The sequence below is a fragment of the Lutjanus erythropterus genome, chromosome 23, assembly GCF_056507025.1.
Source record: "Lutjanus erythropterus isolate fLutEry1 chromosome 23, fLutEry1.hap2, whole genome shotgun sequence".
NCBI lineage: Eukaryota > Metazoa > Chordata > Actinopteri > Lutjaniformes > Lutjanidae > Lutjanus > Lutjanus erythropterus.
This window is the reverse complement of record NC_139339.1, coordinates 14,545,311-14,572,028: the sequence shown is the minus strand read 5'-3', so window position 1 is coordinate 14,572,028 and position 26,718 is coordinate 14,545,311. Positions and strand designations below refer to the sequence as shown.

At 37.3% G+C, this 26,718-nt stretch overlaps 3 protein-coding genes across 4 annotated transcripts; all 3 read left to right on the top strand.

Annotated features, from left to right (window-relative positions):
* The first annotated feature begins 408 nt into the window (after nt 1-408).
* LOC146305768 (prostaglandin reductase 1-like) lies at nt 409-16,899 on the top strand. Of its 2 annotated transcripts, none has more exons than XM_084711728.1 (9): nt 409-567; nt 1,732-1,856; nt 2,025-2,070; nt 2,533-2,592; nt 3,005-3,172; nt 4,138-4,411; nt 5,690-5,795; nt 16,508-16,626; nt 16,747-16,899. In XM_084711728.1, exons 2-9 carry the CDS (start codon nt 1,751-1,753, stop codon nt 16,855-16,857), a joined length of 990 nt encoding a protein of 329 aa, XP_084567854.1. In that variant the 5' UTR covers nt 409-567; nt 1,732-1,750; the 3' UTR covers nt 16,858-16,899. The 2 variants fall into 2 exon arrangements, with proteins under 2 accessions (XP_084567854.1, XP_084567853.1); XM_084711727.1 differs by lacking the exons at nt 16,508-16,626; nt 16,747-16,899 and adding exons at nt 6,000-6,118; nt 6,262-7,016 and having other exon boundaries at nt 410-567.
* On the top strand, nt 9,183-14,576 carry LOC146305769 (thioredoxin-like). The gene is made up of 5 exons (XM_084711730.1): nt 9,183-9,282; nt 11,725-11,829; nt 12,023-12,088; nt 13,317-13,382; nt 14,355-14,576. Exons 1-5 carry the CDS (start codon nt 9,250-9,252, stop codon nt 14,418-14,420), a joined length of 336 nt encoding a protein of 111 aa, XP_084567856.1. The 5' UTR covers nt 9,183-9,249; the 3' UTR covers nt 14,421-14,576.
* A 2,600-nt stretch (nt 16,900-19,499) lies between the features above and the next one.
* LOC146305767 (thioredoxin-like) lies at nt 19,500-26,678 on the top strand. The gene is made up of 5 exons (XM_084711732.1): nt 19,500-19,661; nt 21,292-21,396; nt 22,929-22,994; nt 25,589-25,654; nt 26,337-26,678. Exons 1-5 carry the CDS (start codon nt 19,629-19,631, stop codon nt 26,400-26,402), a joined length of 336 nt encoding a protein of 111 aa, XP_084567858.1. The 5' UTR covers nt 19,500-19,628; the 3' UTR covers nt 26,403-26,678.
* Nucleotides 26,679-26,718: the final 40 nt, after the last annotated feature.

Here is a 26,718-nt window from a genome sequence, read left to right as displayed (position 1 = left end):
CAGGCTGAAAATTGACATATTTGCGTCTGTCATCTGTGAAAGTATCTAAACGCCGCTCTTGTGATAAGATACAAACATACATTACTACAGCAAAGTTAGCTAACGTTGGTAAGTAAACAGTTGCGGTACACTAGCCGGTTAACCGCTAATAGCTAGGAAGTATAACTAGCCTGCTGACTACGATAACTCTTTGTCACTTGTGTCGAAAACAATGCGTTTCGTTTGTTATCTTACCGACAAAATCAAAATTTTAAACTAATTGTCACTGTAATACTTACAATTTTATTCAGGAACTCCGCTCAGATAGCATTCCGTCCTAGCTGGGTTATGTGCCTGCCCGCGCCAAACATCCAAACCGAGGGCACGTAAGCACGCAGGGACAACGTGACGTTCTCCGTCATACGTTGGAGGCTGCGTCGAACCTCCAACCAATTAGATTTAACGCCTGCAGCTTGACTCCCGCCTTCTACCCTCCCACGCTTCCAATACAATATACCACTGCTGCTTGATCCTCCTAGCCTCACTTTCTAACTGCTTCTGCCATTACGTTTTGGAGAACGACAACTGGTAAGTCATATACATAAAAGTGAGGGGCTGTATGTAATTTAACATGTTCAAACGAACTAAATTATCTGAGGGAGATACTGTATTAGTAAACCTAGGGCAGACTGGCAACCACAGGAAGGGAGTTCACTTTTTACTTATAATTTATGCTGTTTGCTTTTTCGAAGTAAAGCTAGTGTTACCTTACTGGTGGTTATAGTTCACTGTATTTACAGTATCTCTTACTGCTCAGTCTACTGTCTTCTTAAGAAAATTTTCATCAGTCCAAGAAAATATTAAGTCATTGATGTGGTTGAGTTGCACAATCTGGAAATTATTGGACTTGTTTCTTCCTGTTTTTAATGTGTGTGTGTGGTCGTGTGTGCGTAAGAATGTTTGCCTGAGGTGAATATATTCATCTTTAATTACTGTTTTTGGCATTGGAGATGTTTACCATGAACTTTAATCTAAATCTTACCTAAAATCTGAGGGGAAGCTGTCAGTTCCAGGCTTAACTGTGTCATGTGTCTTCTATTCGCGCTGCTTCCATAAGAAGAAATAAAATCTGATTTTGGCCCACATATCCCCACAGGCTATTTTCAAAATCTACTATACGCTGAGTTGAGTTGTCTTATGTTTCAGAAAGCTCAAAGTCCCTATTTCTAACCCTTCATGATTAAAGTAGGGCTGCAACTAAAGCTTATTTTTATTGACGATTAATCTGTCATTTTCTCAATTAGTCAATTCATTTTTGGTCCCTAAAATTTGAGAAAAGGTGAAACATGTCAATCAGTGTATCCCAAATGTCTTGTTTTGTCCACAACCCAAAGACATTCAGTTAACTTTCATATTGTAGTAAAGAAAACAGAAAACATTAATGTAGAAGAAGCTTAATCCCCAAAAAACTTTATCTTTAAAAACAAATGCTCAAATCAATTAATCAGTTATCAAAATAGTTCATAATTGATAAAGGGACTGGAAAATATTCACATTTTGAGAAGCTTAAATTAAGAAAAAAAAGACTTTTTCAATTATCAAAATAGTAGGCGATTAATTTAATAGTGAAACATTAATTGCTTAATCGTTGCAGCTGTAGATTCAAATAGGATTTATTGAGGCAGTGATTAAAGCTTTAACTCAGATTCACTGATTAATTTTAATATGAGACAACTGCTTGATCTCTCACAGCTATCCCAAACAAAGCATCATGGTCCAAGCTAAAACGTGGGTCCTGACCAAGCACTTTGATGGCTTCCCGAAGGACAGCAACTTTGAGCTCAAGGTGGAGGAGCTCCCAGAGCCCAAAGATGGAGGTAAGATAATTTATGTCCCTCTACTTACACTCATAGACAAGCACACACTGTCTTCATCTTGAGTCAGACATATTGAGCAACAAGTACGTTATGACTTGAGTCACACACAAAACAGGAAAACATCTGTTTACATTTAAACACTGATGTTCTGCTTTTGTTTTAATTCAGAGGTGCTTTTGGAGGCAGTGTTTCTCAGTGTCGACCCATACATGAGGTGAGAAGGATCAAGGCTTCATACAGGTGCTGAAAATTCTTGAAAACACATGTATTTTAATGTGGTGTTTTCAAGGGTTGAAAATTGTTAGGATTTTGGATAAACTGCCTGAAATGTATTGCATTGCATTACTTTTGTAATAAATCGCTCTCTGATTGAATAGTTTGCTTTTTAGATATAGAAGTAAAAGAAGTCAGATTTTGGCTCAGCCAGTTTGTATAAGGGTCTACTTACAGACGATGGGGACACATTTTGAAGCATGAAACTGTGTGGTGTTTTCCTTGTTTTCATCGTCCTTCTATGCTATCACAAAACAGGCAGTTTGTGTGTATGTATATGTAATTAACAACAGCTGTACGGTACTGGTAAAGCTTGAAAAGTGCTTCAATTTGACTTTGGAAAAAGTATAGGAACCATGAGAATCACATGTCTGTATCCTGTGTCATGTGTTTGTCTCTCCAGGCCATTCAGTAGGTATCGCATGAAAGAAGGCGATGTGATGATTGGAACTCAAGTGGCCAAGTAAGGAACAAACACACACACACACACACACACACACACACACACACACACACACACACAGAGGAATGTCTTTCATCTGTCATGATGTACTGTGCATTCTTGATGTTTACTGAAACAGAACCAATCCTGCACCTGCTATTAATTACTGAAGCCTTTGATTCACAAAAAGCAAAAAGAGAAAATTGAAATGTTCTTGGCTAAGTGTTCAGACACTCAATCTTTTTTAGCATTGATAAACATGCAGAGTAAATTACTCAAAACTTTCCACAGAACCTCAAAATAATCAGTTTCAAACCCACATGTTATGCATTTTCTTTGCTTTGTTGGTAACCAAAGTGCTTAAAACCCATCTGCCACATGCCACCGCCTAATTTCTTGTCCTGTTTTTATGTTATTTTGTTTTTTTCTGCAGAGTGATCCAAAGTAATAACCCAGCATTTCCTGTGGGAAGCCATGTTGTTGGTCGTTGTGGCTGGAGAACCCACACAGTCAGCAATGGAACAGACCTCACACCAATCATGCCCGACTGGCCGCAAGATGTCTCATTGTCCCTTGCTCTGGGTACAGTCGGCATGCCAGGGTAAGACAGATGTTTGGTTGTCTGTATGGATAGAAATTGAAGGCAGAGGAGCTCCAGAATTAAAAATATTCATATTTTTTTCTCACAGACAATTTACTTGTTTGTCCACCATTGACAACAGTTTGATAGACATCAATGAAGGACAAAACAAATGCACAAAAAAATCTGGCTCACTAAGTTTAAGTTAAAGATGCATAACACAATCACTCAAAGAGATAAAGGAATTAATCTATAAGACAAGGTTGCACCAACAAGGATTAATTTAAGTGAAGAGTAGTAATCAGACTTGAGCCAAAAGATCAACTACTGAAAGGAAAAAAGAGACACATCACAAAACTTAATTGGGTTGAGTCTGTCCCTTAACTTTCTTCAATGATGGTTTAAAGTTAATACTAGGTTAGAGGACTGTTAAGTTTTGGTAAATCTAGGTTAGAGTAAAAACTAAACTATAAGGATGGGTTTTAATCTGATCTTTATTCATTTTAACCTAGTTTTAAAGTTTGATTCAACATAATTTAAAATCAAACCATGATTTAATTAGGGTTAAACTTAATCCTTGTTGGTGTAGCCCTGCCTGTAGTGTAACTGTAAATAGCAGTGAGGTAGGCTTTGGCCACTCCCATGTGGTAACAGAAAGAGAATACCTAACCTCCCTGAGTAAATGTTTGATAAGACATATCATTTCCCTGCTTAAGTTTTAGGCCAGTAAAAAGGAGAGTTGTTTAGCTAAACAGAACAGCTGGGGTTTGTCCTTTTCTTTGACAAAATAAACAGGTAAAGCTCCAGATGTTTTGTCCTGCTGATGACTCGCCTCATAAACAAGCAACTTGTTATGGAAGCAATTACAAAGAGTTTACATGAGGAAGTTCAAAGAGGCTCCTTTGTGGAACTAGAGGGAAAACACACCCTCGTGATTTTCAGGTTTTGGTGGTTGGAGTTTACTCTTTCTTGTCCTCTCTCCTCAGACTGACAGCTCTGCTTGGGATAGAAGAGGTCTTGGGGCTCCAGAAGGGAGAGACCCTGTTGGTGAATGCCGCAGCAGGGGCTGTGGGCTCCGTGGTGGGCCAGATTGCAAAGATCAAGGGCTGTAAGGTGGTGGGTTCAGCAGGGTCTGACGCCAAGGTGGCTTTCCTCAAAGAACTGGGCTTTGACGAGGCCTTCAACTACAAGACTGTCGGTCCCCTAGAGGAGGCACTGAAGAAGGCGTCTCCAGAGGGATATGACTGCTTCTTTGAAAATGTAAGCAATGGTGGTGTAGTTCCAAGCCTTCAAAGTGTTCCTATTTATGCTATCCATGGCTTTTTCATATATTTTTGTCTTAGCTCCTCCTTTGCATCGTTACTGCGTTTCCAAATGTGCCAACCCTCCCAGTTTTCCCAGGAGACTCCCATTTTTCATCACCCTCTCCCTTTTTCCACCTGGGATCACAATTCTCCTGTATATCTTCCAATTTCTGACAAAGTCTCACACCTTTTCTCCCTTTTCATTATCACAACCTGTTTCTCACCCTGCACAGCGCGTATAAGCCCTATTGTGATTCTAAAAGTGTACTGTTTCCACCCAGACAACAATATAGCCACACCAAACTAGACTTCCTGTGGACAGTTTTGAAAGAAAGGGAAAGCATTCTGTGAAACTGCCATGTCATTTTAATCTTTTGGGGCAGGTGCAAAACCTAAATGAATGAAAGTAAACTAATGATTATTAGTTCATGCTAGAGGTTTAGGCAGGTCCGTGCTAGAGGGACAAATTATTGTGTATTCTTTCCTGGGAACTAAAAGTAAAATTGAAAGTATTCTATATAAAAATACAGTTGCAGTACATTTATTTATTTATTTATTTTTAGGAGCGAGTGGAAAGAGAAATTGCAAGGGTCTCTTTTGACCAAACAATGATTGTTTGTGACTGTTGAAGCAGTGAAAAGACAAACGCTGATGAAACTGGCCTTTCTGTCACTTTGGTGGAAGCAACAAAACAGCGGTGTCTGGTTAAACAAAGTGTATCTTACTCTTTTTTAAAAAGTCAGTCTCAGTGGGGATATTCTCCACAATGCTGTCTGATACTCAGAATAATAATCTGAGCCTATCAGTGACAAAAACAAGCACTTTTAATGGACATATTTTGCATAGCTGCCCGCAAAGATTATGTTGTAGCTTAGTTTTGCTTCTGCCAGCTGCAGCACCCTCCTGCAAATACTGGACCAGTTTCATAAATTGTTGTCTTCCCATTAGTCACTTAGACACAAAAACATGAGGAAAATATGGTGCAGGTTGAAAAATACTGAAGTTACCCTTTAAACCACTAAAAATCATCACAGTAATTACATTTTAAACTTTTAGTTCACACTGTTATAGAAAGTTGAAACATTCACATTTGGGAACAACAATAACCATTCAAGAGAAGAGCAAAGGCAAAAATATATAAATAAGTAAGTCACATTGACAGAAAACCTTTGGACAATAGTGTCCAGGTTGAAAGATACTGAAGCTACCCTTAAACTTACATTCTTAATTTTAGGTGGGAGGCCCTTTTTTCACCGCTGCCCTGCAACAGATGAAGAACTTTGGAAGAATAGCTGTGTGTGGAGGTATTGCCACATACAATGACATCATGCCACAAACAGGTGTGTACTTAACTACTTTAACTTTCCATATCAATATTCCTGTTTCTTGTGCTTTGACTTGATACTTCCTTGTGAAAACAGTATGTCTTTGTCACTAGAGGGCACCATTGTGTTACTGAAATGCTGGAGTAGGCGTATAAACAGACTTTATTGTTTTCCTGGCCTACCACTTACCACTTTTTTCCATTCACCTCCCACTCTTAGCACCGTACCCCCATCTGACCATGATCTTTAAGCAGCTTAAGATGGAGGGCTTCATGCAGAGCAGGTGGGAGCACAAGCACCCCGAGACCCTCAAGAGGCTGACGGGCTGGGTGAAAGAGGTTAGTGACTGAAAAACACTCACTATATTGCTGGATTTTTTTTTGTGTGTTCAGTAAAGATTTACTCTCAGATAGGTAGGATTGCCCATGTTTTCTGCTTCCGTATATTTTTGATGTGTGATTTATTCATTCTGCATCTGCAGGGCAAACTGCAGAGTCGGGAGCACATCACAAAAGGCTTTGAAAAAATGCCAGCTGCCTTCATGGGGATGCTGCAGGGAGACAACATCGGCAAGGCTATTGTCGCAGTCTGATGTTGAATCGCAGGATCATTTGAAGAAGAATCAGTATTATTAATACATGACGCATTATTACAGGATTCATACATGAAGGACTGAGCATTAGACACTTAGAACTAACCAGTTATTTTAATATTAACACAATGTTTATGTAGCTCAGTAGTGTCTTTGTAATCACAGTGACAGATAGTTAGGATTATTTGAAGCAGGGTTGTATGAGTTACCTACCCGTAGTCAGTGTATTTGCTGCAGTAGATGGCGGTCAACACGCCCCCAGTCTGGGAGGCAGCAGGAAACAGTAATACCAGCATGGAAGCTAAGCAATGAACTGCTGTGGACAGGGTCAACAGCAAAATGTATTTTAGCAACTTCAAGAATCAATAATAGTTTCAGTGTACTGTGCTCAGCAGTACATTGCCTGGCCTCTGTGTTGATGCTTCTCTCTGCTTCCCCAGACTTGGGATGTATTAATTGGCATCTACTGAAGGTACACTGACTATAGATAAGTACCTCGTACAGCTCCACTTCAAATAATCCAAACTATCTCTCTAAGTCCGAAACAACTCATTGCTTAAAATACAGACTGTTGTGGATTTTTATTCACAGTAAGGTACTTTTGAAATAAATGCAATTAAAAAATAAAGACAAAATAAAACAAATGGACAATTTATTTAAAAATGAATGGAGACACATCACATCCTCATATGAGACAACATGTTAGTAACATTGTCAAACAAGTAGCAATTTTAACTGATTTCAAGGTTTTGACCACCATGTCTCCATATATGGGAGAGACCGGACTGTTGTGGGAAATCAGGCTGTTGTACTTGGGAGAAAGAAAAGAAGTCATAACTTTACTAGGACGACACCAGACTGTCAGTCTGCTGCTGATGCATTCATTACTCACTGTAATAAACCATGTGTTTGATATTGAGTGAGAGTTTTTTTGTATATGTAATGGCATTACAGTAATATGTGCTTTATGTTGTGTTGTATCTATACAGTATAAATCTGGTATTGACTTATGCATGCCCTGCATTACTACTGAAGATGTGTGCTCCTTTTGATCCTAAAATGAGTGGAGTCTAGATAATAAAGCACTGCGAGGCTCCTGCTGCCAACTGCAGCTTTTTGTTTGATCAGGAAATTGTCTGTATTTTTAGACACTAATTTGAATTTCATAAGGTTGTGGTCTTGATGAGAGCCACAGCTCCATGGTTACATAGGATGCTACAAGAATATGAGTTTTTTTTTATGCCATATACTGCCAGTTTAGCAAAGACCACTCACAGGCCTCTTATAGACCAATCCCAAAACTGCATTTATCATCATTGACACTGACTGGGTTGCACCAACAAAGATTAATTTAATCTAACTTTGGTTCTACAAGAGTTTAGCAAAACTAGGTTTAAAATGGTAAATACAGATTTAAAATTAAGAAGAGCTCTGTTGCACAATAAAAACTGATCTCAGTTTACTGAAGCCAAGTTAAGCTATGTAAAATACAATTAGTATATTAGTATTTAGTAATTAGTATTAGTATAAGTGCTGACCAAGTAAATATAAAAGAGTGAGGAAACTGTTAATGTTTGGTTGGTCTGTATTCCTTAAAGCACTGCATTGTTGTTAGCTTGCTAAAAAGTTACCAAAATGTCACACTGTTATCTAACTTAAGTGTCAGTTACCCAAATTAAACTTCCTCAAATGTAATTTTAAATATCACATCGGATCACAGGTTAAATTGGAGTCCACAGTTTTGGTGCAGCTGAATTTAATTTAATCTAGATGTGAAAACACTACTGCCTTTGCCTTCAGTGTCCTACAAAATCAACAAAATATTTAATTTCCTTGAAGTAGCTTTAAGAAAACAAACAATACAGGCGTTTTCAATAAAATATCATATTTTGGAGTCAAACAGCATTTGTAGAAATTAAACAACTCTATCAGTCTCAAGCAGGTATAACATGATTACTGGTGTGTGTTAATAATAATAATATGTAATAGTTAAGCAATTTTTGTGAGTATAGACTACATCAATTACAGGGAAAGCTATGTCAGGTGCCATTAGTCTACTGGGATAAGTACTGCAGGCAGGGCTCTCCACTTGACCAAAGAGGTACTATATCTGGATTTTGCTTAGCATGATAAACACTACAGGTATGCAAATGTTTATGTTATAGCAAAATCAACAAGATTCATTGTTTTAATATGAGCTGTTCCACCATGGTTATTACCTCAACCAGCCATAGATTTATCTGTGTTGGATCGTTCACACTCAAAGAGAAGTACAATCAATGTGCAGGCTTATCTGAACACTGTTTTACTTGAAATATATGGACAACATACACATATATTTACCGATGGATCCAGAATTCCAGAAAAAGGTTAAAACAGGTTGTGCTTTTTATGTTCCTGAGTTACAGGTCAGACTGAAAAAGCAAGCAAGTGATCACATTAGCTCTTCAGTGAGTAGAGGAAGTAAAGCTCATGCAAGTTTTTATCTGTTCAGATTCCAGAGCAGCCTTAAATAGTTTAAAAACACATCTTCAAACTGTTGACAAGATATTCTCAATGAAATATTACTCTTGTTATATAGAAAGACTGGGAATAGATGTTCCCTTTTTTTGTGGATTCCAACACGTGGATATAAGGGAAAATAAAACAGTGGATCAGATGACCATAAAACAGATTAAAAGTAAGTCATACAGAACTATTATTACCAATCAGTTAAACAGAAATAAAACTATTTATTAGACACAAAATCAAGACACACTCCATACCAGTTGGTGGCGGTAATGCACCATAACTTGCCAACCGACATAAAAGGAGGAGGAGGAGGCAGAGAATTTCCAAACTTGTAGTCCTACCTGAGACGTTAACTCAACAGGTATCATGGGTGGAAAAATCGAAGTTGTGGAAAGTTTGGTAAGTTGTCTCGTATTGATTTTCTGAATTGTTGTCCTTTAACGTCGTTAGAAGCCGCTATTACACATTAGTAGACTTTTTTTTTTTTTGCTTCCACCGGACCGTGCTGTTTTTCCCCAGGATGGCGAAGTCAAGACCCACTCTACTCATTGCTTAGTACCGCTTTCCTCCAGGAATGATCGGGTAGGGGTACGGTAAGAATATCAAGGTAGGGCGGGTCATGACTATCGCCACCCGGCCCTGCTGCCGCGCGCCTCGCTCACTTTTGATCCATGTCAGAGGAGTTTATTTTGGGGGAGTTTCTCTAGTTTGTTTGTTTGACGGAGACGAGCCGTGAGTTGGGTGGAGGAAAAAAAGCCCAGACTTTAACACAATGTCTAAAATGAACATTATTGGCTCGCAGTTTGCTTAATTGTATCGCTAATTTGTGTGATACTGGACGTTTGCAAATCTTACACGTCAGATAATTCGTTACACAACCATCTTGGAAGCCGTCCATTAAACCGGTTTGTCTCGTCCCCGTTTTATTGAGAATTTCCCGCAGGGGAACCTGTTTGGAAAGGGGCGGGCGCTACCGAAAACAACACTTGACAGGTGATTTGATGAACCGTCTGTCACGTCTAACTTCAACGAATCAGATTAACTCACCGACCCGAAGCCGGCTCGAAAAAAAAAAAGAGCATCTTTTCCACCGACAAAAACCTTCAGCGCCGTTCTCAGACCACTTTTCAATGAGGAAATCCAGTTCTGGTGTAACTGATGCCAGCAACTACGCTAAACTCTTCAAGAGCCGCCATTGTTTGAACGAGACTTCTTCTTCGTTTTTGGGTTAGACGGACTAGACGTTACAGTGGTCTTACTGCCCTCTATCGTTTGTTTTTTAAAGTTCATTTGACGGTCGTTTTATGCTCCCAGTCCAATGTTGCGCAAATATCCCAACAGTTTCTTCACTTAAGTCCAGCTGTCAGTTTTAATCTCATCATATTGCTGGCCAAGTTCTATATCCATAAATGTAAGGTGCTAAAAATCAAACCCTCTTTCTGTGCCTTTAAAAAGGAAGCAGAATCCTACATCAAGACTTTACATACCTCGAGTAATAGAAAAGTTGTGAAAACCCTAAGTTTGTGCTCCAAATTTAAGATTCTGTTATAATGTTAATTTATTTTTGGTACAATTTTATTGCATATTTTTTTATTTAGTTATATTGCAATTTATTTGTGACCCCTGGCATTGTCTACTTCTCTTTTTGGTGATCCTTGTTCTTTGATCCAATGTAATAATCTCCCATACCACTGCTGTTATGTTAACAAAATATACAATAAAGATTATAATATTAATTAAAAAAAAAAAAATTGTCCAATTTGAGCAAAGTCCGCAGAGTAAAAACCGTCTCTCCAGCTGCTCTGAACAGTTTCCTCATTTGAAGAGAGTAATACTTGACACTAACATCCTGTTAGATCACCTTTAGGTTACCTGAAGTTTGCAGACCACGTTCATAGCTGAAGAGATGAAACGTGTTCTTGATCGCTGATTGAAGTTGAAATAGAAGAGATCCCCTTCTGTTACATGGAACATCTGTTCTTTTATCCACCTTGTAAAGCACTCAGCTGTTCGTTTTATAAGTTATATATATATAACCTTTATTATTATCAGACACAAATATCTGCTTGTTGACAGATTAAACCGCCATTGCACAACAGAGGACTAATATATCCAGCGTTAAATATTACAATTACACATAGAATTAGTACTTTATACAACACATGGTATTTGTTGTCAAAATTAAGAGCCAATCAGAGTCTGTTAGCTCACTGATCAGGTGACAGCCAGGCGTTTGCAGTCGGTGGAAGGAAACTGTGGCCGCCTTTGGACAGAGCAGTTGTGGTTTTACAACATATCATGAAGTAGTTGTTCTCAAATAGATTTTGAGTTTTTCAGAATGTCCAAATTCTCTGATTTCAGCGTTTAAAACAGAATATTTTCTGGTTTCTTTACTCCTCTATGGCAGTAAACTGAAGTTTTTTGAGAATTGTGGACAAAAAAACTTTTGAGGACATCACTTTGGGCAATTTTCACCATTTTCTGATATTTTATGGACCAAACAACTAATCAACAAAATGACTGACAGATTGATTGATTAATAATGAAAACAATTGCTACTTGTTACTTAAACAGGGCAAACAAAAGTAGCAGTGTTGGAAGCATGAGATCATCAAACAGCTTTTCTGCCCGTTACACACAGTAAAAGTGAAAGCTTTCAAGTAAATGAAGGAAATGTTGAGTTTAAATTTGCAGCAACAACCACAGACTAAATCAGGTGATCAGTCATATCAATCAGGTTACGTAGTAAATAAAAGAAGCAATAACTGAGTTCAGGTTTGTTAATCTATCACAGTTTGATCAAAAACAAATAACAGACATATTGTTTTTCCTTGTTTGTAGGAGCAGTTCAAAGATATTCTGGTGAAGGCTGGAAACAAGCTGGTGGTGGTGGACTTCACAGCCACATGGTGTGGGCCCTGTCAAAGGATTGCCCCATTTTATGAAGTAAGTGGATGATTTTGGCAACCAAGTCTTGTGTAAAATGGCATCATCATTATCATATATAATGTTTTAATGTTTTTTTTTCTCCTTCTGGACTTGTTTAAATCATGAACAGATGTGATGTCTGCTGCCATATGATTGTGAGAATATATTGATGCATGAGTATCTGAATTCTCATTGATCAACTCTCTTGCAGGAAAAATCACAAGCGCCTGAGAACGCAAACATAATTTTCCTGAAGGTGGATGTGGATGAGGCTGAGGTGAGTGTGTTTTTCTGGTTTCTATTCCTGCGCACTGGCGACAGCCATGGCTGCGGGAATTATGTTTTAGGGTTGTCCGACTGTGAACATAATATTTTAAGAACGCTTTGACAGATTTTTTTCATTTAACTCGAGGATTAACTGATTAGATTTGGGTGGTCAGAAGTCGCTGTGACTTCACAAAACATGTTTCCGCCCATAACTCAAAAATACATACCCTAATTATGACGAAATTTTAAATTTAAAATAAAATGATGAAGTGATGGCATTTGTGAGATTAAAATCCCTTCAGTCCCACAAATGGAATTTCAAGAGATACCTGAACGTACATGAAGTCAAAACATAAAAATATTCCCAAGAAGATAATCTAAAGAAAAGTTGTAATACAATACATTAAATAGCAAGTCACAATAAATAAAACAACATTTTGAATTTAGCATTTTTGGAATTTAAAAATGCTAAATGAACACAACCATTCAACCAACTTTATTAAAGAATATTTTTATTTAACATGTTAAATGACTTATATACATATGCTAGCCAACTGTAGAACAAAACAGTGAGAAAATAAAGGATAAATGAAATAATAGCAATATAAACATTTGTACTGTTCAATATCAGTCAATTTCTGAATATTGTAACACTGTCAGTCAATTAGGGACAGGTTGTAAAACAAGACGTATGCCTATTTACCATTTGCAACTGCCAGAGAGCTCCTCTTATCCATGTAAATGTTCCCCATTGTGCAAAATCTAAACCACCCCAAGCATTTATTCATATGTAAAAAGAAAAAAGGTTTTATATTAGTATACACATACCCACTTAAAATTATTCTTGACTAAAAATTAGAGAGAAGCTGAGGTCGGGCCTGTTACACTGAGATATGAAAAATACATTTAACTTTATATTAACAAAGAAGAACAACCAGCTGGTGATAATGTGCACAAACTCATAAGCAACGTGATCACAGTTATCAAGGAAAAGAGCAGTCAACAAAAAATATGGTGAGCCAGCTCACCCTCTCTCTCCCACAGACCACAGAAGGTGAGCAGGTGTCTATATTAACTTAACATCCCCACCCATATCTGTGTGACCTTCTAATTTCCTTATCAACATGATCACGCTATAGACTAAATGATATCATAGACTATTGGTTGGGGACAAAACATTTGAACCAAACAAGTAATCGATTAGTCAATCTAACTGTTGTTCCCTTTGCTCTTCTCAGGATGTGACCAGACATTGCTCAGTTAGAAGCATGCCCACATTCCAGTTTTACAAGAATGGAGAGATGGTAAGTAATACATGAAAATATACAGCAAATATAGAAAAATGTAATTTGACACATTATCACATTTATAAAATTGTAACATGAGGTTTGTTAGCTGCAGCTTGTTCTGCAGAAGAATCCATGTTTTGACAAGGAAACGTTTTTATGCAAAGATTTTTAGAATCAGTGACGTCGACAGATCGTCCCTCGCCTAATAAACAAACCTCACAGGAAAAAAGTAAGAGGTTTTCGGACAAACCTGCTCCTGGATGAGGACCGTTTTATTTACTTTTTTACTCTTAAGCTGGAAAAATATAGTTTAAAAGGTCAAACTCTTAGCTATAAAACATTGTAAGGGATGGTTTAATTTTTTACTGCGTAGTATTTTTTGTGGCCGAAAACCTGAATTTTGTCAACTCTGTCAGTCACACACATTTTTTTTCTTTTTCCATGTAAACTAATTTTTATAAATTATTATGAACATACATTTAATGACTACAACAGAAAAAAAACTTGTAACATACAGGGGCACATCCAGACTTTTTTTGACTGGGTAGCCAACTGATCTGTTTTTATTTTATATTTTTTATTAAATTGAAAAAAGTACTAATTTCAAACACATTATTGAGTTATTAAAGAGATCAGAATGTTGCATCGACTCAGATGGAAAATCTAATGGAGTTGACAAAATATTGCATTTTGTCATTTCACAGCATAATGAAGCTATTTTTAAAGGCCAACATTTTCAGAAAAATGATCTTAAAACAAAGATGATAATGATGGTACAGTTTTCACTTCACACACGTTTTATAGATAAAGAATAAATTTTCACCAAAAAAAAATTTAACTAGAGTGTTAGTAGAATTTAAAGGGGTATTTTTTGTTTGTTTGTTTGTTTGTTTGTTTGTTTTTTATATGATTTGTCCCAATTCTCAAGACTGGCTGAAATACATAAATATTGTTTTGTAAATTAAAACTGTCTTTTCTGTCTTTCAGGTGGACAGCTTCACTGGTGCCAACAAGGAAAAACTGATGGAGTTTCTGGAAAAATACAGAACATAAAAACCACAGTAGCCACTTTTACGTAAAATATCCATCAGGTCGTCTGTTCCACACAGACAATAATTCATTCCACATGTGTTGTTGACATATTGTAGTCCTGTCAGTTAAGTGTGTGTATTGACACCAGCAGAATGAAATCTGATTTAAGCTGGTGACAGTTTTATGTGACAAATTGGTTTTGCTCCTGATTGACATTGTGGATTTAATAAATAAAGGTGAGATACAGGAACTTTGTATTCTTATTTAAATGCATCAAGCACAACTTTTTCACAACCCCTTCGATGTTAGAGCAAAGAATCTGATCAAATCAGTGTTAAATGGTGTTTTATGCTTTAATAGAATTGTGGGAATAGTTTACACATATACATCAGACAATCACATCAATAGTTTTTATACATCATACAGTATATAGCAGCATATGTTTAATACTGTCTGTTCTCCATATACAAAAATACAGCTTTATTTTACAAAATGGTTCTTGCTTTTCACTTTGCAGAAAGTTAGCAAATTAAAAATGGTAAAGTTAGTTAAGTTAGCCAACTAAGTTTAAAGTTTTGGTGCAACAGAACTCACTTTAATCCAAGTTTGAAGTAAAAACAAAACATAATCAACTATTTTAAGTTTAAAGGTTTGGTGCAGCACAATTTAAGTGAAGTTAAACTATGATTTGGTGGCCTGGTAGCTCAGTTGGTAGAGTGTTTGCCTCTGCAAAGGCTGTGGGTTTGACTCCCACCTATGGCTCTTTGCTGCATGTCATTCCACCACTGCTTCTCCTCCTTTCCTGTCATATACTCAGCTGTCCTATAAATAAAGGATACAAAAGTCACCCCTCATCACTGCAATGATTTTTAAGAGTAATTTCGATCAATTTCAACCTGGACCCTATTTTCCCATGTTTTTGGGTCCAAGTCCCAAGTCCTCCCTCCGGGACTCACAGACTTTCAGGGGTATCCTGTTAAGTCTGTGAGTGCTTAGAACAGTCCCACTGTCAAATCATGAAGTCCACAAAGGCTCTCTCATTTTAGGCCTTTTATGCACACTTTCCATATGTCTGTATTTCTGCAACCTTTGCCTGAGGGAATTACCTACAGTTCATAGCACTGTGACAGTAGACAGCTCTGAAGTTTTAAAAAAAAAAAAATGGTGAACAGATATGGGAGGAGCAACTACAACTGCACAAGAAAAACAAAATTTACAAAAGTGTATGATGCTGTTTTGACAAAAATTACTAAATTGATTATTTAAGTGTTTTAGATGGTTGACTAGAATTAAAATACTGTTAAATATTACAACTAAAACAGATAAGACATGTTTCTTCTGCCCGCTGATTAAAAGGCATCAGCGGGCAGAAGAAAAAGTAAGGTACAACATAATCCTTATGGGTAATTGTGCACCACCATGAAGTATGTTCACTAATACTGCTTGTTTTGAAACTGACAGGCTGACATTGTTATTATAACTGTGTGACAATGTCATGAAAGGATCGCTACAGAGAGAAACCTTTTTTTTAAAAGAGTAAGATGCAACAGCTAACCAGACTCCCTTTGCACTGCTCCAGCAATCACCAACCCTGGTTTGTTCAAGATTCACTCTAAATACACTGAGTTACACATGAAAATATCAGGAGAGGAGCAAGAGGAAAGAGAAATGGCAAGGGTTTCTTTTGACCAAATAATCAGAGTTGGTGACTGTTGAAGCAGTGAAAAGACAAAGACATTTTAGGGGATTTTTTATTTTGCTTTTACCTTGATAAAATTGCTGCTTCTGTAAATGAAGTCTGGTGGGTTTAGCAGGAGCAACAAAACAGTTGTTTTTTACTCTTTTTTTTTTTTTTAAAGGCAGTCTGTAGGAATATTTTCCACAATGTTGACAGACACTCAGAATAACAGTCTGAGCCTGTCAGGGGCAAAAACAAGCACCTTCAGTGGACACATTTTGCATAGTTGCCCATGTTTAATTGATTTTATGTCTTTGTCACTAGAGGGCACCATTGTTTTAATGAAATGTTAGATCAGGTCTATAAACAGACCTCATTGTTTTCCTGGCCTACCACTTACCACTTTTTTCCATTCACCTCCCACTCTTAGCACCGTACCCCCACCTGACCATGATCTTTAAGCAGCTTAAGATGGAGGGCTTCATGCAGAGCAGGTGGGAGCACAAGCACCCCGAGACCCTCAAGAGGCTGACGGGCTGGTTGAAAGAGGTTAGTGACTGAAAAACACTCACTATATTGCTGGATCCAGCTCTGAAATTTGTGTGTGTTCAGTAAAGATTTACTCTCAGTTAGGTTTTGATGTGTGATTTATTCATTCTGAATCTGCAGGGCAAAGTGCAGAGTCAGGAGCACATCACAAAAGGCTTTGAAAAAATGCCAGCTGCCTTCATGGGGATGCTGCAGGGAGACAACATCGGCGAGGCTGTTGCTGCAGTCTGATGTGGAAATGCAGGATCAATGGAAGAGGAATCAGTATTATCAACACATGACACATTATTGCAGGGGCAGCGTAGTGGCGCAGTTGTTAGCACTGTCGCCTCACAGCAAAAAGGTTCTGAGTTTGAACCTCTGGGGTTGGGGAGTTTGTGGCTGTTCCTATAGGTGTGACTGTGAGCATGAATGGTTGCCTGACTACAGGTCAGCCCTGCAGTGAACTGGCAACTTGTCCAGGCTGCATCCCACCTTTTGCCCAGTGTCAGCTGCAATAGGATCCTGCACCCCCCATGACCCTTCAAGGATAAGCAGCTACAGACATTTATCCTGTAATAATATCTTTTTTTTTTAATTCATTCATTGCTCATAACCGCTTATCCTTGAAGGGTTGCAGGTAGCTGGAGCCTGTCTCCCAGTTTGAAGAAATATTGTACATATAACATACACTACTGACCCTGTCCACAACAGTACATCGTGTTGTGGGAAATCAGGCTGTTGTACTTGGGAGAAAGAAAAGAAGTCATAACTTTACTAGGACGACACAAGACTATCAGTCTGCTGCTGATACATTCATTATTCACTGTAATAAACCATGTGTTTGATATTGAGTGAGAGTTTTTTGTATATGTAATGGCATTACAGTAATATGTTGTGCTTTATATTGAGTTGTATAAATCTGATATTTACTTTTGCATGTCTTACATTAATATTGAAGATGTCTTCTCCTTTCGATCCTAAAATGAGTGGAGTCTAGATAATAAAGCACTGCGAGGCTCCTGCTGCCAACTGCAGCTTTTTGTTTGATCAGGAAATTGTCTGTATTTTTAGACACTAATTTGAATTTCATAAGGTTGTGGTCTTGATGAGAGCCACAGCTCCATGGTTACATAGGATGCTGTTAGTCCAGGAGGATAACACAGGGCTTACCCACTTAGATGTCCAAGTGTGGGGTTTTCGCACCTACAAGAATATGAGGTTTTTCAATGCCGTACACTGCCAGTGTAGCAAAGACCACTTATAAGCCTCTTATGGACCAATGCCAAAATTGCATTTATCATCAATAACACTCTGTCTGGGTTGCACCAACAAAAAGTAATTTCAATCTAAGTTTAGTTCTAATAAGATTTGAGCAAACCACTTGACAAACCATACAGGTATGCAAATGTTTATTATATTATCGCAAAATCAAGATTCATTAGTAAGAAGAATTTCTTAAAATGTAGTTCTTTAGATCTTAAAGTATCATAACTATGCTTTTCTTTTCATGAATTCAGTTGGTGTAAACTAAGGCATCATAAAATGAAAGTCACAGCTTGAAGAAAATGGTCATAAACATTTTATTTTATTTGTTGAGCAAGCAAAATATATAGAGGGCATAGTTTCGTGATACTACATGTCTGGATAGAGTTACACAACCTAATACTAAATAAAATTTGGTGGGGGTAGGGGGGGACTATAGTTGCACAGGCTCGTGTCATATAACCTGTATAGCATATAATATTATACATTTGTATCTACAAAGGAACCTTTGATTTGCGAAACTCGCGAGATTTGTATGCGTTGTTTCGTCATTGTTTACCTTGCAGAAACTAATTACGTTTTATAATGTGACAACGATGTGGATTTGTGTGGGTTTTGGGACAAAAACACTTGGTTAGATTTCGGGTAACATCAGAGTTTGGGTTAACATGATCACTCTCGCAAGAACTTTCGCCGGTCTGGGGTTCCCTTCTAGCCAATACTCCTGCATAGTGGTATCGCTACACAAGAAGTGAGGTGCACTAACTCAGTCATTTACGGTAAAACAGGAAATTGTCAAGTCATTGTGACTTGATTTACCGTGATACCTCTCTTTCTGTATTATTTACATAATAACGAGTCATAGGAGATAGATAAGGCGATAAACACCAATAAATTATAATATAATTTGTTATTGAAACACTAATAATCAGTTATCGCCCATGAAACCAGCTTTATCTCTACGAGTTCATCCCAACGATTTCAAAAAGCACGTAATAAACTCAGACATTAATCATTTTACTGACTATATTATGAATCAACCAGCATGGATTTAACATTTGAAACACTTGACAGCGTCAAACCCTTTTAGCGTAAAGCTACGGCAATATGAAAAATTACATCACTGACAACCTTCAAAATAAAAGTCTATACAGACATGGAATGCATAATACAGAATCATAATATAGTATTTTTTCCATTTCAAACTTTAATAGGAGGATAACCCCCTTTGTGTACCATCTCGTGTAACAGACATTATGTAAATAAATACGCACAGGATATGTCTGTGAAGATTCTCAGTCATCCAGATCATTGTATTCGTAGTCTTCAATCATCCTCAACCACATCTTCATTTGTTGTGTCATCTGAATTAAAAACAAAAAGAATGTAAACACAATGGGTTAACACAAGTCCTGAAATCATGAAAGGGAAAAAATCGATTTGAATGAAAAAGGCAAATGATTCCAAGATATAACAAAAAAGAAAAGTTGTTGAACATTTCGTTTTCTAACTAATTAAGAACAATGAATGCATTATATAGAATCATAACACATTAACTGTGGAATCTGTTTTTAGAAATTCGATGAACAATGATACACTTTTATTTATTCAATGCACAAGGACTTCCCCTTTGGTTTGGACTGTGGTTGCGTAACTTGACGCAGCTGCAATAAAAGCGCGGCGTGCCGTAAAGAGGTAGCTCATACAGAAACGTAGCGGTTCGTGCTGGTCTGAGACGCGTACGCTGAACATTTAACATGGGTGGAAAAGTGGAAATTGTGGAAAGTTTGGTAAGTTGTATCTTACTAATTTTCTGCACTCATGTCTTCTGCCGTTATAAAAGGCCGCCATTACACATCAATAGACATTTTTAGCTCAGTACCGTTAAATGATGTGTTGCTTCCACCCGGCCGTGGTATTTTTACCCAGGATGGCGAAGTCACTGGTCGGATGGTACTCCTTTCCTCCAGGCATGATTGGCTAGAGTTGGGGTAAGGATATCAGGATGAGCCAATCAGAGGAAGAACAGGGCGGGACATGACTTGGCCATCCTAGGAGAAAATATCCCCACCCGGCCGTGGAGCCGCGCGGCTGTTTCTCTCATTTCCATCCCATGTTAGGAGTTTACTCTTTATGGTTCTCTGGTTTGTTTGTTTGACGGGGACGAGCGACGATTAGTTGAAAAAAAGCCCAGACCATTACACACTGTCTAGAGTATTGGCTCGGAGTTGATGTCATTGTATGGCCACCATGTGTGTTGCTGTGGACTTTTTCTGTCTGGTAGATTACAATGAACGCCACCAACGTTAGGTTGCTGTAGAGGTGGTTATCGGACTTAGTCGTTTCTGGAAACAACACTGTATAACAATTTTAGCGTAGCTTAAAATGCGAATGAAGCTGTATTGTTGGCTAAAATTCGCGGGCACAGCTAAAGCTGTTGTGTCGGGGTCGTATCTAGATGGTAATCCTTGATTTGCGGAACTCTCGCGTGATTTTTATACGTTGTTTCTTCATTGAGAACCTTCTGTAAATTATTTGTTTAGTAACGTGAAAACGCCGTGGTTAAGTTTTTGGTTGTCTTAGGGACAAAAAAAAAACGCATCAGGAAAGATCGTGATTTGGGTTAAAATTATTACTCTCGCGAGATCTTTCGCGGGTCTAGGATTCCCTTCTAGGCACGACCGCTGGTTAGCTGGCCATCAGTAGCAGGCCATACACGTTTAATGGTCGGGTGTGGACGGTCATTACAGAGCAAGTTACAATATCTAAAGTTTATATCCGGCAGCGCATGTTTAAGGAAACTATTTCCTTTCTACTAACAATTTTACAGGCCTGTCTTGCAGAATAGCCTAAAAATGTGATTCATAAACCATACCATCAGACCCTAGTTGTCAACTATTAAATTCATCGTCCACGTGAGGGAAAATGTCCAAATTATCTGATTTCAGCGTCTTAAATCCGAGTATTTTCTGGTTTCTTTACTTCTCTATGGCAGTAAACTGATATTTTTGGGGGGTTGTGGACAAAAAAACAGCAGAGGAAGTCACTTTGGCCAGTTTTTACCACTTTCTGATATGTGATGCAACAAACTAATCAACAAAATGACTGCTTGATAATGAAAACAATTGCTACTTGTTACTTAAACAGGGCAAACAAAAGTAGCAGTGTTGGAAGCATGAGATCATCAAACAGCTTTTCTGCCCGTTACACACAGTAAAAGTGAAAGCTTTCAAGTAAATGAAGGAAATGTTGACTTTAAATTTGCAGCGACAACCACAGACCAAATAAAAGCAGATGTGATCAGTCATATCAATCAGGTTATTTAGCAAATAAAAGCTGCAATAACTGAGTTCAGGTTTGTTAATCTAACACAATTTGACCAAAACAAATAACAGACATATTGTTTTTCCTTGTTTGTAGGAGCAGTTCAAAGATATTCTGGCGAAGGCTGGAAACAAGCTGGTGGTGGTGGACTTCACAGCCACATGGTGTGGGCCCTGTAAAATGATTGCCCCATTTTATGAAGTAAGTGGATCATTTTGGCAACCAAGTCTTGTATAGTTTTGTGTTGTTCATAGTTTTTATTTATTTATTAATTGTTTTATTTTGTTTCCAGTTTAGTTTCATTTAACTTGCTAGTTTCAGTTTAGTTTTTATCATTTCAGTGTTGTTGTTTTAACTTATGACCCCATGCTATATATGTGCCGGGTGGGGGGGGGGGGGGGGGGGTATAAGAAGTTCAGAATAGATATATTTACACTACAAGCACACTTTATGAAGGTAAATGACTCAACTGACTATCATGTAGACATCCCAGTCTCAATAGACATATGCACCAGTGCCTCCTCATGCTTTTTGTTTTGACAAATTTGACCATATTGATAAAGACTAAAACTAAAGACAGGTACACAGGTAGTCATCATTTTTATTTCAGTTTGACAGTTAGACACTTAGATGTGTCTAGTTTTTTTTTTTTTGTGCACTGTAATAATCTTGGTATGAACAAGGCAAAGGGGAAACGTTCACAAGACGATGGGCAGAAAAAGTCATAGTTTCATTTTGAAAAGATTCACTTGTCGTCTGAAGCAAACAAAATGTTTTTAGTGACTGCATCACATATTTCATAAAGCTGTGGATATGAGGTATTTGATATTTACACACAGCAGTTGCAACATTTGTCGCCATACTATTACAGATTCCCACCGTGACATTGTTGGTAAAAGACTGGGTGTAAAATCATTGATAACTATTTTATTTTAACTCGTAAGCAGTGAGCCAAAGATGGCAGCAACACAATGATTGCAACATACTGTATGTCAGGAAAGATGCACACCAGGAAAAGAAGCATTTAAATATAAGACAATGATCAAACACTGAGATGTGACTCACAGATTTATGTTATCAGCTGTTCTACAAAGGTACAATGTTTCACTAGGGTTACTTCCAGACATAGAAACTTAGGAAAATACTTTTAAGTTTCAAATTGCACACATTTTAAACCACAGCAATTGCATATGTTATGAGTATTGTAATGAATTGTATTTAAATTTAAACCAACATGTTTTTTAAATTCCTTACTATCATGGTACAGTGTTGCTTTAAGGTAATACACCCTAAAGTGTATCCTAAAAAAGATATTTCGTAAACTTCTTAACATCATGTTTACTTTGTTTATTTTTATGACAACAAAATCCTTTTTTTTTTTTACCACCTGGCATCATAATGCACACATTAGAGGGTTTTAAGGGACGTGTGTCCTGAGGGTTAGTTGTTATTGGAGAGCAGCTGTAGCATCTCTATGGAGAGGTGAGTGTTGCTCAGGCAACTGCTATCAACCTCAAGTAGGAAGTAGTTGATTAGCTGGAACATTTGATGGCTGTGCATAAATTAAATAATAGAATGAAGATTTCATATTTGTAGATAATGTTTAAATTTTTTTTTTTTTCTCCTTCTGGACTTGTTTAAATCATGAACAGATGTGATGTCTGCTGCCATATGATTGTGAGAATATATTGATGCATGAGTATCTGAATTCTCATTGATCAACTCTCTTGCAGGAAAAATCACAAGCGCCTGAGAACGCAAACGTAATTTTCCTGAAGGTGGACGTGGATGAGGCTGAGGTGAGTGGGGGGGGGCAGGGTCAAAGGTCACTGTGACCTCACAAAACTTCAAAAAAAGCTAATTATGACAAAATTTCACACAAATATCTAATGGGATAAAATGAAGTGATGGCATTTTTTATACAAAAGCTCAGCGTCATGTGGCATCATCATGTTCAGCTCTCTATCGGTCCTCTGTACTCTGTCAAACTAAAGACTGCATAAAATACACTTAATACTTCTAATTAAATCCCTTCAAAGTCTTCACTGTGTATATATACTATTCAGACATGGCTGTAAACTGGAACTTGTCTGATTGGTGGAGGCAAAAAAACAGTGAGGTGCTGATTCTAGTTATTTCAATTACCGACGCACCAGTATGTTTACTACAACTGCTGCTCACACAGATCTCCAAACACACAGCATCACATGTAAACTAAACTCTGGTGTTATGTGACGACAAAAGGATGCAGGTAGTTGTCCTGTTGCTGGTTTTGTGGGGGGGGGTTTACCATGTGCATAATGCTCAAAGCAATGTGGACTATTCATGAAATCCATTTCACCAGGCCATGTGGAACTACAGCTGGCTCATGTGACCCGAAGTGCAGTTTTTATTCTGTCTCAGTGCTGCAACATTAGTGTAAGAGTGAGAACTAACTTACATGATGACTGTTTTGGTATTTAAATCAATAACTCTTGAGCCACTAACGGCCTTGTTAAAGAGGTATTGTAGTTTTTGGCAGAATGACTTGCTGATATAGCTCCCCTCCAGTTTAAATCAGAAACACGAGGTGTTCTCCTAGCTACAAGTAGAGCCTGACCAATTCTTTAGTTTTGTTTTTTGAGGAGAAAAAAAAATCATAGATTACCAGTATGGTGGCCGATATAGTGAATATTTTAAGATGTAATTAAAAAATAGACGTTTTATATGTAGATTATGCACCAGTGCTGATATGACTGCAAATGCACTCAGAAGGCTGTTTTCTTAAATAACTTTTTATATTCTTTATTTAATCAGGTGAATCCCAGTGAGATAGAATCTGTACATGAAATCAAAACCTAATAATAAAAAAAAACTACCTATCTAAAGGAACATTTAATACACCTGAAGTGACATAGCAAGTCACAATAAACAAATCAGAAAAAAGTATATAAAGGCTTTTAAAAATGCCAAGTGAACACAGCCATTCAACCATCTTTATTGAGGAATATTTTTACTTAATGTGTTAAGTGATTTATATGCCAGCCAACAGAACAGAACAGTGAGGAAAATAAAGAATAAATAAAATAATAGCAAAATAAACATGAGTACTGTTCAATATTTTAATATAGTCAGTAAATTAGGGGCCGGTTATGAAACAAGAAGTATACCTGCTTAGCATTTACACCTTCCAGGGAGCTCCTCCTGTCCATATAAATGTTCCATTGTGCTAAATGTAAATCACCCCAAGCATTTAATCTCATATTAAAAACAAAGAAAGAGAGTTTTCACGTTGGTATACACACGCCCACTTAAAATTATTCTTGACTAGAAATTATGTTTAACTTAAAATCAAGAAATGAACTTTAAAGCTGTAATAAATGACGCAGGCGGCAGCTACAGTCGACATGGTGGCTTATTATAACCACATGTGGTCGCCCTCTGTGGTAACCCTCTGACACACATAATGATACAACAGAAGTTGACATAAGTAGAGTATTCCAGCTGTTGGCCAAACTCCAAGTATTATCTGATTTGTAAGGCTGTTAACACGAACCTTTGATACCCTGATTGATTGATTGATTCTCCCGCTTGTTACATTCATTTCTATGGGAGAAAAAAAAACTGCACATTTTCTGTAGATGAATTAAATCGGCCACGTTTCACTGAGTGACTCTCTGCAGGGATTCTTGTGCTTGGTAATGCTGTGTACCTTTGATTAGCAGTTTGACCTCACATGTAGCTATATCGTTACCTTCAGGGCATGTCTATAAAGTTTTTTTATGTGGGTTTAAACGGGAGCAATTATGGATCAAAAGAGAAAAGCAAACTTTTCAAAAAGCAAAATTTGAGGACATCATCTTTGACTTTAGGAAACTCTGACCAACATTTTTTCACCATTTACTGACACTTTATGGACCAAACAAGTAATCAGTTAATCAAGAAAATAATCTACAGATTAATCAATAATGAAAATTATTGTTAGTTGCAGCCCTATCAGCTGTATATTAGTGCAAAAAAGTTGAGGTGCATTTCCAATAAATTTCATGTAAATGCAGTGTAGAAATGAAGACAAATATTCAGTGCTCGCTTGTGCTGCTTAGCATAGTGTTTACAAATAGATAACATGTTTGTTTGTTTAGAATTTAGACCCGAATAAAACATGTGGTGTTTGTTTAGATTTGAATGCAGATTAGTGACACAAATCCGATACACAATGAATGTGTTATATCAATATCAGGCCCCGATGCTGAAATTAGATTGGATCGGTTCCATCTCTTAGTAATATTTTTAATAAATCTGTGTAACATGTTTATGCTCCATAGAAACATCTTGTTGTCTGAATGCTAAACACACGCACGAGTTTTGTTTTTGACTCTGTCCATCTAACCGTTGTTCCCTTTGCTCTTCTCAGGATGTGAGTGCAGATTGCTCAATTAACTGCATGCCCACATTCCAGTTTTACAAGAATGGAGAGAGGGTAAGTAATATATAAAAAATAAACAGCAAATATCACATTTCTAAAATTGTAACACGAGGTTTGTTAGCTGCAGATTGTTCTGCAGAAGAATCCATGTTTTGACAAGGAATTTATTTATTATTTATTTTTTTTACTTATAAGCTGGAAAAATATAGTTTAAAAGGTCAAACTCTTAGCTATTAAACATTGTAACGGATGGTTTCATTTTTCATTGCGTAGTATACATCCAGACTTTTTTTTTTTACTGGGTGGCCCACTGATCTGTTTTTGTTTGATATTTTTTATTAAATTGAAAAAAGTACTAATTTCAAACACATTATTGAGTTATTAAAGAGATCAGAGTATTGTGGCGACTCAGATGGAAAATCTAATGGAGTTGACAAAATGTTACATTTTGTCATTTCACAGCATAATGAAGCTATTTTATTTTTTAAAGTTGAACAGTTCTCTGAATGCTAATCAAAATACACAAACCATATTCTTTTTTTATCTTTGACTTAAAAGGGTGATGGGAGTTGACGTGTCATGGTCGAGATACATCTGATAGCAATATTATTTATTGAGTTGGTTGAAAAATAGAAAGCATGTCGGTGCTTGAGCAGTGTGCCCACCTTTATTTGAAACCAGGAAGTGAGACAGGTGTCCTGAGAGTATAGTTAACCCTTTCTTTTCTGTCTTTCAGGTGGCCGAGTTCTCTGGTGCCAACAAGGAAAAACTGATGGAGTTTCTGGAAGCACATAGAACATAAAAACCACAGTAGCCACTTTTACGTAAAATATCCATCAGGTCGTCTATTTCACACAGACAATAATTCATTCCACATGTGTTGTTGACATATTGTAGTCCTGTCAGTTCAGTGTGTGTGTTGACACCAGCAGAATGAAATCTGATTTAGGCTGGTGACTACTTTTTAATTCAGTTTTATATGAGAATTCGGCTTTGCTCCTGACTAACTCCTGAACTTTCTTTGTTATATTATGTGTCAGACGATGTGGATTTAATAAATGAAGATGAGATACAGGAACTTTGTTTTCTTATTTGAATGCATCAAACACGCCTGTTTC

Excerpts from the sequence above, each read along its gene's own strand:
- LOC146305768 (XM_084711728.1), top strand. The coding sequence starts at position 1,751 with ATGGTCCAAGCTAAAACGTGGGTCCTGACCAAGCACTTTGATGGCTTC. Across the intron at positions 2,593-3,004 it reads ATTGGAACTCAAGTGGCCAA|AGTGATCCAAAGTAATAACC; the intron begins GTAAGGAACAAA and ends TTTTTTCTGCAG. Across the intron at positions 5,796-16,507 it reads TGACATCATGCCACAAACAG|CACCGTACCCCCACCTGACC; the intron begins GTGTGTACTTAA and ends TCCCACTCTTAG.
- LOC146305769 (XM_084711730.1), top strand. The coding sequence starts at position 9,250 with ATGGGTGGAAAAATCGAAGTTGTGGAAAGTTTG. Across the intron at positions 9,283-11,724 it reads TCGAAGTTGTGGAAAGTTTG|GAGCAGTTCAAAGATATTCT; the intron begins GTAAGTTGTCTC and ends CCTTGTTTGTAG. Across the intron at positions 12,089-13,316 it reads TGGATGTGGATGAGGCTGAG|GATGTGACCAGACATTGCTC; the intron begins GTGAGTGTGTTT and ends TGCTCTTCTCAG.
- LOC146305767 (XM_084711732.1), top strand. The coding sequence starts at position 19,629 with ATGGGTGGAAAAGTGGAAATTGTGGAAAGTTTG. Across the intron at positions 19,662-21,291 it reads TGGAAATTGTGGAAAGTTTG|GAGCAGTTCAAAGATATTCT; the intron begins GTAAGTTGTATC and ends CCTTGTTTGTAG. Across the intron at positions 21,397-22,928 it reads TGATTGCCCCATTTTATGAA|GAAAAATCACAAGCGCCTGA; the intron begins GTAAGTGGATCA and ends ACTCTCTTGCAG.